This window comes from Camelina sativa, chromosome 14, assembly GCF_000633955.1.
Source record: "Camelina sativa cultivar DH55 chromosome 14, Cs, whole genome shotgun sequence".
NCBI lineage: Eukaryota > Viridiplantae > Streptophyta > Magnoliopsida > Brassicales > Brassicaceae > Camelina > Camelina sativa.
In genome coordinates this window covers 28,319,894-28,331,271 of record NC_025698.1, presented here as the reverse complement: position 1 = coordinate 28,331,271, position 11,378 = coordinate 28,319,894, and the positions used below count along the sequence as shown (strand labels likewise).

At 42.3% G+C, this 11,378-nt stretch overlaps 2 protein-coding genes across 3 annotated transcripts in view; both read left to right on the top strand.

Annotated features, from left to right (window-relative positions):
- LOC104744078 (myrosinase-binding protein 1-like) overlaps positions 1-6,496 on the top strand; it is a 14,407-nt gene extending 7,911 nt beyond the window's left edge. The window contains 2 exon segments of the mRNA XM_019235612.1: positions 5,217-6,140; positions 6,227-6,496. Coding sequence (XP_019091157.1) covers positions 5,217-6,140; positions 6,227-6,496 — 1,194 coding nt within the window.
- LOC104742708 (probable mitochondrial-processing peptidase subunit alpha-1, mitochondrial) overlaps positions 9,375-11,378 on the top strand; it is a 4,264-nt gene continuing 2,260 nt past the window's right edge. The window contains exons 1-7 of one of the 2 annotated variants that reach the window (XM_010463738.2): positions 9,375-9,543; positions 9,878-10,123; positions 10,210-10,506; positions 10,595-10,762; positions 10,881-11,048; positions 11,135-11,212; positions 11,296-11,362. In XM_010463738.2, the coding sequence (XP_010462040.1) occupies positions 9,505-9,543; positions 9,878-10,123; positions 10,210-10,506; positions 10,595-10,762; positions 10,881-11,048; positions 11,135-11,212; positions 11,296-11,362 (1,063 nt within the window). In that variant the 5' untranslated portion in view covers positions 9,375-9,504. The remainder of the gene's footprint in view (positions 9,544-9,877; positions 10,124-10,209; positions 10,507-10,594; positions 10,763-10,880; positions 11,049-11,134; positions 11,213-11,295; positions 11,363-11,378) is intronic. The other variant, XM_010463737.2, reaches the window with a different exon arrangement.

Below are 11,378 nucleotides of genomic sequence, written 5' to 3'. Positions count from 1 at the left end.
TCCAACTTGTGTTAGAAGTTATCTCATTAAGGAGGAGCTTAAGGAGATAAGAGATAAGGATGCACAAACAAGATTTAGATAAAGAGAAGCTTATTTAGGTAAGGCTTTGTGTTGTAATCCTATTAGAATTAGGAGTTGTCTAATTCATTATATATAGAAGTCAATAGAGAGGTGTTCTATGTGACTTGAGAAAGATTTAGTTTTGAGAAGTTTCTAAATCAATAAGAAAAGGTGTTCTTATATTTCAAGTCTTTGATCTTATATTTTCATGGTGTGAAGGATAAAAATTACATTTCCACGGTACGTTAGCATTTTTTGTTTTGTTACACTTTCGAAAGTTGAAGACATATGTTAAGGATACGATCGTATCATGTCTTCATTGACTCAATATTCACATTCCTTATATGTATCTTCTCTCATAAGTAGCTTAACATAGAACCTTCCTGTACTCTGTATATATATTCGCCTCTGTAATCACTCTTGAGATATATCACAATATACAGCATTTACATGGTATCAGAGCTTAACCGATACCCTTAGACAATTTTCTTTCTACCAGCCGCCTCTACTCTTCTCTTCTTTTCTTTTCTCTTCCTCCCCGTTTTCTTCTCCCTTCTCAGATCTCCATTTCTCCCTCCTCTCTCATTCTTCCATCATGGCTGCTGCGGAAGCTGTCGACCTGACCCAAGGTCTCCTCAACATCAATATGATGAACATCAACAAACTAACCTCAACCAACTACATCACATGGAGTCTTCAAGTCCACTCCCTTCTTGATGGCTACAATCTTGCTGGCTACATCGATGGCTCGTCCCTCCCACCAGATCAGACCCTCAACACCGATCCACCAACACCAAATCCAGCCTACGCTATATGGAGACGCCAAGACAAGCTCATCTACAGTGGTCTCCTTGGAACCCTCTCGCCGGCTCTACAATCTTTGGTCTCTAAAACCAAATCCTCTGCTGAGATGTGGAAACATATCTCGTCCACCTATGCAAATCTGAGCTGGGGACACGTCCAACAGCTCCGCCTGCAACTTAAACATGCCACCAAAGGTGAGAAGACCGTTGATGAGTATATGCAGGCACTTACCACTCGGTTTGATCAACTGGCTCTCCTTGGCAAGCCTCTTGCTCATGAAGAACAGCTTGATCTCATCCTCGGTGGTCTACCAGAAGACTACAAGTCTGTTGTTGATCAGGTGGAAGGTCGTGAAACTCTTCCGTCTATTGTCGAGGTTCATGAAAAACTCATTAGCAAAGAAGCGAAACTCTTGTCTCTCTCCATGTTGTCCTCCTCAGCCGGACCAATCTCTGCTCATGTTACCACCTATCGTCCGAAGTTTAACACATGGAAGCAACGCCAACATCAAACCTGGAACAACAACAAGCCACATCATCAACAGTCACGTCCTGACAACCGTATGATGAAAGGTTATCAAGGAAAATGTCAAATCTGTGGCGTCTTTGGTCACAACGCCAAACGGTGCTCACACCTTCAGCAGTCCTTTCAGCAGTCCTCTTACGGTTCTCTCCGAGGTCTCTTGCCGTCTCCATTTCGCTCGTGGCAGCCTCGTGCCAATCTAGCGGTCGGTCATCAACAACAATCAAACTCGTGGCTTCTTCATAGTGGAGCCACTCACATGACAAGTGACCTTGGCACTCTGGCGTTACACCAACCATATGAAGGAGACGATGCCGTACTCATTGGAGATGGATCGGGTCTCCCAATCTCTCACACTGGTTCCTTGTCCCTACCCTCCAACTTTAAACCTTTAAACCTCACAAATGTCTTATGCGTACCTCACATAAAGAAAAATCTTATTTCAGTATATCGTCTATGTAACTCTAACAACGTCTCTGTTGCATTTTTCCCTGCTCACTTTCAGGTGACGGATCTGATCTCGGGGGTCCCATTGCTCCAAGGCAGAACTAATGGTGAACTTTACGAGTGGCCGGTTTCCCTATCCACCATCCAATCCTTCTTTGCATCTTCAAACTCCAAACCATCTCTAAAAGACTGGCACTCTCGTCTAGGCCATCCTTCCCACTCTATTCTTCAAACCATTGTTTCTCGTTTTTTGCTTCTTCATTCCCAATCAGATTCACAGAACTTGTTGTGTACTGATTGTGCTATCAATAAAAGCCATAAACTACCTTTTTCTCAAAGCTCTCTCACAACTACTTACCCTCTCGAAATTCTCTTCTCTGATGTCTGGACATCACCAATTCTATCTGTCGATAACTTCAAATACTATCTCATTCTTGTAGACCACTATACACGATACACCTGGATTTACCCGCTAAAGACCAAATCTCAAGTAAGAGACACGTTCATCACGTTCAAGTCCCTCGTCGAAAACCGCTTTAAAACAAGGATTGGTACCTTATACTCAGACAATGGTGGGGAGTTCATTGCACTTCGTTCGTTCTTGTCCACTGAAGGGATCTCTCATCTCACTTCTCCTCCACACACTCCCGAACACAATGGGATCTTTGAAAGGAAGCATCGCCACATCGTCGAGACTGGCCTCTCTCTCTTCACAAACGCGGGTATGCCGAACAAGTACTGGACCTATGCCTTTGCCACCACTGTCTACCTCATTAACCGTCTCCCTACGCCGGTGTTACACATGGAGAACCCTCACCACAAACTGTTTGGCACCGATCCGAACTACACCAAGCTAAGAGTGTTTGGTTGCTTGTGCTTCCCGTGGCTGCGCCCATACACCAACCACAAGCTTGAAAATCGCTCCACTCCATGCATCTTCTTGGGATATTCTCTCACCCAAAGTGCGTACATATGCCTCCAACAAAGCTCCGGTCGGATATACGTCTCACGGCATGTAAAATTTGATGAGCGTAGCTTTCCCTTTCTCAATTCCACTCCACCTCAATCTCCAAACACACCCCTGTCTCCATCGTCTCCTCATCATCACCAGCCTACCATTCTCATACCATCTACAATCTCCGTCCCAGCTCCACCTTCGCCTCCTTCCCACCCACCGTCACAACTCGTAATGTCACCGCCGCAAGGATCTCCGAGCTCCGGTCATCACCAGCCAGTGGTCGTGGAAATTGCTAACAACCAAGACCGCGAGAGAGTTACAACCGGCGATGCTGAATCAAGCCAATCCCCTCACCCTGCCTCGTCCGCTCAAATCCCTCAACCTCCTCCCCTCAAACAATACGCTCGCAGGTCCAAACCCACATGCCCATTAGAAAAGCCCCATCCAACAAACCCAAATCCACTAAACACAGCTCCACTACAACCAAACCCAAATCCACTCCAGCCAAACCCAAACACAACAAAACCAACTCATCCTCCACCACTACCTGTTACGGAACCTCAACCTCACCCTGCTCCTCCACCTTTGGTTGGCGACAATCAACATGCAATGAAAACTCGCCGGAAGAACAATATCTCCAAACCGAAACCAAAATGCAACCTCTCTCCTGCCCTATCTCCTTACATTCCTCTAGAACCTACGACAGTGAACCAGGCCTTGAAAGATAAAAAGTGGCGTGGAGCCATGTCTACTGAAATAGATGCGTTTGCTCGCAATCGCACACTTGACTTGGTTCCACGTCCGCTGAATCATAATGTGGTTGGTTGTAAGTGGCTGTTTAAAAACAAATTTCTCCCTAATGGTTCTCTTGGCAGGTGCAAAGCTAGGCTTGTCGCCAAAGGATATACGCAACAACATGGTCGAGACTATATAGAGACATTCAGTCCGGTGATCAAGTCCAAGACGATACGTCTTGTTCTCGATGTAGCAGTTTCCAAAGCTTGGCCTATCAAGCAACTTGACGTCAACAACGCTTTCCTCCAAGGGACATTGGATGAAGAGGTATACATGGAGCAACCACCAGGCTTCGTTGACTCTGAATATCCTAACCATGTCTGCTGTCTTAACAGGCGCCAAGGGCATGGTACACGGAGCTAAAGAATTATTTAGTGGGACTCGGTTTTCTGAACTCTCTCGCCGACACCTCTCTGTTCGTGCTTCAAAATGGCAAGGACTTCCTTTACCTCCTCGTGTATGTTGATGATATACTAATCACAGGAAGCAATGTCGCGCACATTCAACAGGTTCTTAACCTGCTTGCGGAAAGGTTCTCTGTCAAAGACCCCGAAGATCTCAACTGTTTTCTAGGAATTGAAGCACACCATACACCGCAAGGACTGCATCTCTCGCAGCGGAAATACATTGTTGATCTCCTACATCAATACAACATGACTGATGCCAATGCCGTCCTCACACTGATGGCTTCTTCCCCAAAGCTCACACTCACAACCGGTAACACTCTCTCGGACCCCTCACCCTTCAGAAAACTCGTTGGCAGCCTCCAGTACTTAGCATTCACACGCCTTGACATTTCATATGCTGTCAACCGCCTCTCTCAGTTCATGCACCGCCCCACCGACTTACATTGGCAAGCTGCAAAGTGAATACTTCGATATCTAGCAGGCACACCAACTCATGGTCTCTTTCTCTCCGCACGAACACCGCTCACTCTTCATGCTTTCTCAGATGCAGACTGGGCAGGAGACTCCCACGACTATGTCTCCACCAACGCATACATTGTCTACCTAGGTAGCAATCCCATCTCTTGGTCTACAAAGAAACAAAATGGTGTAGCCCGCTCTTCAACAGAAGCTGAATACCGATCAGTAGCCAACACTGCCTCTGAGATACGTTGGATATGCAACCTCCTCTCTGAGCTTGGGATTCGACAGACAGCTCCACCGGTGATATATTGTGATAATGTTGGTGCCACCTTTCTCTGCGCAAACCCAGTGTTTCATTCACGTATGAAACATATTGCAATCGACTATCATTTTATAAGAGGACAGGTCCAGAATGGTCTCCTTCGTGTTACACATGTTCACACCACTGATCAACTCGCTGATGCGCTAACCAAACCGTTGGGTCGTCAACGGTTCCTCCAACTCAGACACAAGATTAGAGTGACAAAAGCCCCTCCATCTTGAGGGGGGATGTTAAGGATACGATCGTATCATGTCTTCATTGACTCAATATTCACATTCCTTATATGTATCTTCTCTCATAAGTAGCTTAACCTAGAACCTTCCTATACTCTATATATATATATATATATTCGCCTCTGTAATCACTCTTGAGATATATCACAATATACAGCATTTACAACATATTATTTTGAACTAAGTTTACTCTTAAGCTTCTTCAGGTTTCCATAAGCAATTATCCTGATGACTATCTCGTATATGTCGAGAGTTGGTACGATTCTTCCAATGTCTTCCAAGGAATTAAGTTTAATACCGAAAAGAACACTTCTGAGTCCTTTGGTTATAAACTTTCTGAGTATGATGGTACACCATTCTCTCTTCGTGTTAAGGATAAGAAGATCACTGGCTTTACTAGATTCGCTGGCTCAAATCTCAATTCTCCCGGAACTTACTTTTTACTTAACCATTCGGCCTTGGCTCCTCCCAACAAAGTCGAAGCACAAGGAGGAAATGGTGGAGCAACATTCGACGATGGTGCTTTTGATCATGTAAGAAAGGTTTATGTTGGTCAAGGCGATTCCGGTGTAGCTTATGTCAAATTCGAATACGAAAAAGACGGGAAAAGAGAGACACGAGAGCATGGGAAAATGACACTGTTAGGAACAGAGGAGTTTGAGGTTGATCCTGATGATTACATCACATCAGTTGAAGTTTCTGTAGACAACGTCTTTGGTTATAAGAGTGAAACCGTCACTGCTCTTGTCTTCAAAACCTTTAAGGGCAAAACCTCACAGCCTTTTGGAATGGTGACTGAGAAGATATTCGAAATTAAAGACGGTGAGGGAGGCAAACTTGCTGGTTTCCATGGCAAAGCTAGTGATGTTCTCTATGCTCTTGGCGGTTATTTCGTTCCAACAACAACTTCGACTACTCCATTGACTCCTTCTACTACTGCTAAGAAGCTACAAGCAAGAGGTGGTAATGGAGGAGCTTCCTGGGATGATGGTGTTTTCGATGGTGTTAAAAAGATACTTGTTGGTCAAGGAAACAATGGTGTAGCTTTTGTCACGTTTGAGTATAACAAAGGCTCTCAAGTAATCATCGGTGATGGTCATGGGAAGAAAACATTACTTGGAACTTAAACGGTTCTTTTCTTCTCTCTAATCACTTTCTAGTTTCTCCCAATAATTGATTTCTTGACCTAACTGCCCTCTTCTTGTTGTTTTTGTAGTTTGAGCTTGCTTATCCAAGTGAGTACATCACTTCGGTGGAAGGTTACTATGATAAAATCTTCGGAGTTGAAGCTGAAGTGGTAACCAGTCTAACGTTCAAGACTAACAAGAGAACGTCTCAGCCGTTTGGATTGACTTCTGGGGAACATTTCGAGCTTAAGGAGGAAGGTTACAAGATCGTTGGGTTCCATGGGAAAGCTAGTGATGTGGTTCATCAGATCAGAGTCCATGTCGTGCCCATTTTAACCAGTTACAGAATTACTCTTTAGTTTCTTTTCTCTGATGATTCCGTAAAAATAAAGGCAGGTCACTCAGGTCCATAGATCATGCTTATGGGTTTGTGTGTGAGTGTTTTAAGTGTCAGTAGTGCTTTAATTATGCGATCATGTGATGTTCTGGTTTTAATATGTGCACTTGAGGATTTTAATAAATGATGTTTCTTTTAAATCCCATTTTAGATTTTGGTTAATTATGTTCGTTTACATTTTAAAGCAATTTCAATTAAACGAATAAATGATGCATATATTTGAATAAATTTTACATTCATTAATAAAACATCTCAATTACAATTATTTAACTAGTTTTTGGTAATGTTTTTTTTTTTTTTTTTTTCTGATAACTCAATAGTGATTCTAAAGGCTTCCTAGACTCAAAGAATCTGGGCTGCTATTGGAGAGATGATTTTTAATTCCATATGGATTTCTAAATTCTAGAAATCAAAAGACATGGATTTTGAAATAACATGTTTTATCCTTGGATTTGGATCCTTCTATTTTACACTTTCAAATCCATTCAAATTCATTTAAAACATAATGTGGATTTTGAAATCTAAAAACAAATCATTAAATGAATAACATTTGATTTTAACAAGTATTTGTAAATCATAGAACCAATAACACATCATTTTGATAAGTATTTTAAAATCAATAATTGAATAACACATGATTTTTGTCTGGATTTCCAAATCTATTAAAATTATAGAACCAATAACCCCCTCTAATCTCCTGGAGCCGGGGAAACCATGTTAAAATTCGAACCCCCGTGGCCAATGCTTTCTTACACTTTTGAAGTATCCTAGGGGTGTCAAAATGGTTCCAAATTTATGGATCAACCCAAACCAAACCAATCCAAAAACTTATTGGATTGATAGTTTGAGTTTTAATGGATTAATGGATCAAAATGGTTTATGAGTTTAATGGATTGGGTTGAAATGGATTGAGATAAAGTTGACCAAAATCAAACCAAATATAGTTAAAATGATTTTGAATACCAAATTAAATCGATTTTTCTTTTAATTAAATGAGTAAACCGAATTGAACCAACCAAAATAAACAAAACCAAACTAAACTCTCTCCTACTTCATCTTCTTCGACTCAACTTCTTTCTTCTTCTACTTGATCGATTGAAGAAGAAGATAAACCCAGATTGAGAGAGAGATAAACCTGTAAGGGTATAGAGATACACACAGATGATAAACCCACTTGGAAACGCACGAAGCAAACGCTTCTTAATTCAATCTTTTTTTTTTGTCAACAAAAAATTAGCTCAGACGAGCCAATTGGGTGGATAATTGTTTACAAACAAAACATGATGCGGAGAAACACGCGCTTTGCGTGCCAGAGAGTCTGCACTTACATTTGCACTTCTAGGGATAAAAGATAAAGAGAAAGATGAAAATTCTTCCTTGTCAATCTTGATGTCGTCAAGGTACGCCGAGAAAACTGGCCAGTCCGCAGGAGAAGACACCATCTTCACCAAGTCTGAACAGTCTGTAAAGAACGCCACGTCTCTGAAATCATGTCCGATCATGCACCGCATCGCCCAGATGAAAGCTTCTACTTCTGCATGTAAGGGGGAGAGACTCCGTCGGAAATTAGTGGCTCCTCGAAGTGGCTGCGTATCCTGAAATGACGAACAAACCCATCCCGCACCAGCGAGCGGATCACCCTCTTTCCATGATCCATCAACAAAACAACGGTAGCCCGAAAAAACCGCAGAAAGGTTAGCAGCGACTTCCCTCTGTCGGGGGTCTGGAGCGAGAACGATAGTGGTCAAAACCGTATCCTCACCCTCCACCTGAGCCTGCTGCCATGACAAAGCCTCACCTTCCGCTACCAAGACAATATCCTCAGGACGCTCAACAATATTTTCATAAACCCGTGCATTTCTTGCTTTCCAAATATACCACATAAGCCAGGGGAACACTAAAACCTGAGACGCAGGGTTGTTATTACCCAGAAAATGATCCACATTTGCATATATGGACTCCGTGGGAAAGGAAATAGCCCCCACTGGTACGTTTGCTAAAGCCCAAGCCTGTCTAGCCGGAGGACAAACAAATATAGCATGATTTACCATTTTCTCCTCATCACCACACCGTGCACAGCCCAAATCACAAGCAATGCCCTGCCTTTTCAAATTTGTTGACACCAAAATACACCCCTATAAAACCTGCCACATGAAATGTTGGATTTTTGGTGGACAACAAGCCTGCCAAACACTGGCCAGGATGGAGGTAATCTCCGGTCCACAACCAGCTTGGAAAGTTCTCTGTACTTCCCGACGAGCCAAAAGATAACTAGACTTAACTGTATATTTTCCATTTTTCGTATAATGCCAACCTAATTGGTCTTCCCTTTGAGTGCTGCTTAAGGGGAATGCCCTTATCAAAGCGACATCTAGCGGATCAAAATGCTCGTTGAGCTTCTTATTCAATCTTATACACAAACTTATGTTTCTTACAAGACTTGAACCTCAGCTCACTCTCCTATCTATCTAACACAACACCCTGTGTAGATTTAAGAGAAACTAACACACTTTCCTTCTAAGCCTTTTTATAATTACTTGAAAGTTACAAATCTCACCACTTTATCCCTACGAGTGCTACCATTTTTCTGTATCCCACACATTTTTCATCTTTCCAATGAAAAAGTATCCACTGAATCATGCAAAGTAAAATATAAAAATAACATGATTAGAAGTATCATCTCGAAAACAACTTCGCTATTACAAAATTTTGGGCTAAGCCCATAACAACATTGGGTCAGGTTTCATTACATTTGACAGGCCGATGTATGTTAGCAAAGATATCACCCGAGTACGTTAGCACTGTAGCATCAACTAGATTCTAAACTAAACCAAATCATTAAACTAACAAAAAAAAAAAGCCTCCGTCCCGTCTCCTCTCTCCCTAATCATCAGCCTCGGCCTCTCTCTTTCGTCGACTCACTTCTCAATTTTTTTTTCTCCGTCCGATTTTAGGGTTTTCTCAATCGCTATGTATCGTACGGCAGCTTCACGAGCCAAGGCTCTTAAGGTTCGTTCTAACACCTTTTTCCTTTTTTTTATCTCTGTTCTTGGAAGATTCTATAGAACGAGTAAAGCAACGATTTGGTCCGATTCAGTGATTTCGCTTTACACTCTACCGAAAAAATTCCTAGATCTGGATTCAGATTAGTCGCTCACTACCGGAGATGATGGAACTGTGATTAGTTTTTAGGTTTACAAATGATCTTGTCTAGGTCAAACAATCCATTGGATTTAGATTAATAGAGAACTGATTTCTTAATTAGGCATCATGAATTGTTTATTTGTGATCCATTCTTGTTTATTGTTATGTGATGTGTTGTATTCGTGTTTTTGTTATATAGGGAGTCCTTACTCGTAGTTTGAGACCTGCACGTTATGCAAGTTCTAGTGCTGCTGCAGCGACGAGTTCGTCTACGCCAGGTTACTTGAGCTGGTTGGGTGGTGGATCCTCTTCTTCTCTTACTTCATTGGATATGCCACTACAAGGCGTATCTCTTCCTCCGCCGCTTGCTGACAAGGTCGAGCCAAGCAAACTTCAGATTACTACTCTTCCAAATGGTCTCAAGATAGCCTCAGAGATGTCTCCGGTAAATAACAAACTTATGTTTATGTCTGGTTTTTTACATCTATGGAAATGCATGATGTGGACTGAACAAAGTTGTGTTTGGTGCAGAATCCGGCAGCTTCGATTGGTTTATATGTTGATTGTGGTTCTATTTACGAGGCGCCTTATTTCCATGGAGCTACTCATTTGCTTGAAAGAATGGCTTTCAAGAGCACGTTGAACAGAACCCATTTTCGTCTTGTGAGGGAAATAGAGGCCATTGGAGGCAACACGTCGGCCTCTGCGTCTCGGGAGCAAATGAGTTACACTATTGATGCTCTTAAGACCTATGTCCCTGAAATGGTTGAAGTTCTTATTGACAGTGTGAGAAACCCTGCTTTCTTGGACTGGGAAGTCAATGAAGAGGTAATTCATTTTCTCCTTTTGTGCTATTCTGATAACTGTGTGAAAACTTTTGTGTCTTTTTGACATATGTTGATGATCTTGTCCGCAGCTACGGAAGATGAAGGTAGAGATAGCGGAACTTGCAAAAAACCCTATGGGTTTCCTGTTGGAGGCCATTCATTCTGCTGGTTACTCTGGTGCACTGGCAAGTCCTCTGTACGCACCGGAGTCTGCTTTAGATAGATTGAATGGGGAGCTCTTGGAAGAGTTTATGACTGTAAGAATGCATGCGCTTTTGAGAACCATCTACATCTCAATAATTACAATTTACAATCGTTTACTTGAGTAGTGTCCTATTTTTTATTTTTTTTACTCATTTGATCTGGGAATATCAGGAGAATTTCACTGCTGCACGGATGGTACTGGCAGCAAGTGGAGTAGAACATGAGGAACTTTTAAAAGTTGCTGAGCCATTAGTGTCGGACCTACCTAATGTACCACGCCAAGTGGAGCCAAAATCTCAGTATGTCGGTGGAGATTTCCGCCAACATACTGGTGGAGAGGTATTCATGACAGATTTCCCATCAGAAGCGTGTCTGAGATTCCACATTTCACAGTTCTAATTGAGCTTTTGTTGTTCCATTCTCAGGCTACACACTTTGCGGTTGCTTTTGAGGTGCCTGGCTGGAATAACGAGAAAGAAGCAGTCACCGCCACTGTTCTCCAGGTGCCATTGCGTTAAGTTTCACTTGTTTCGATCAAATTTTTACTAGTTAAGAAGTAATATAATGTAAATCTAATTGCTTTTAGATGCTTATGGGAGGAGGTGGCTCATTCTCTGCGGGAGGTCCTGGAAAAGGAATGCACTCGTGGCTCTGTAAGTTAAATCTTGT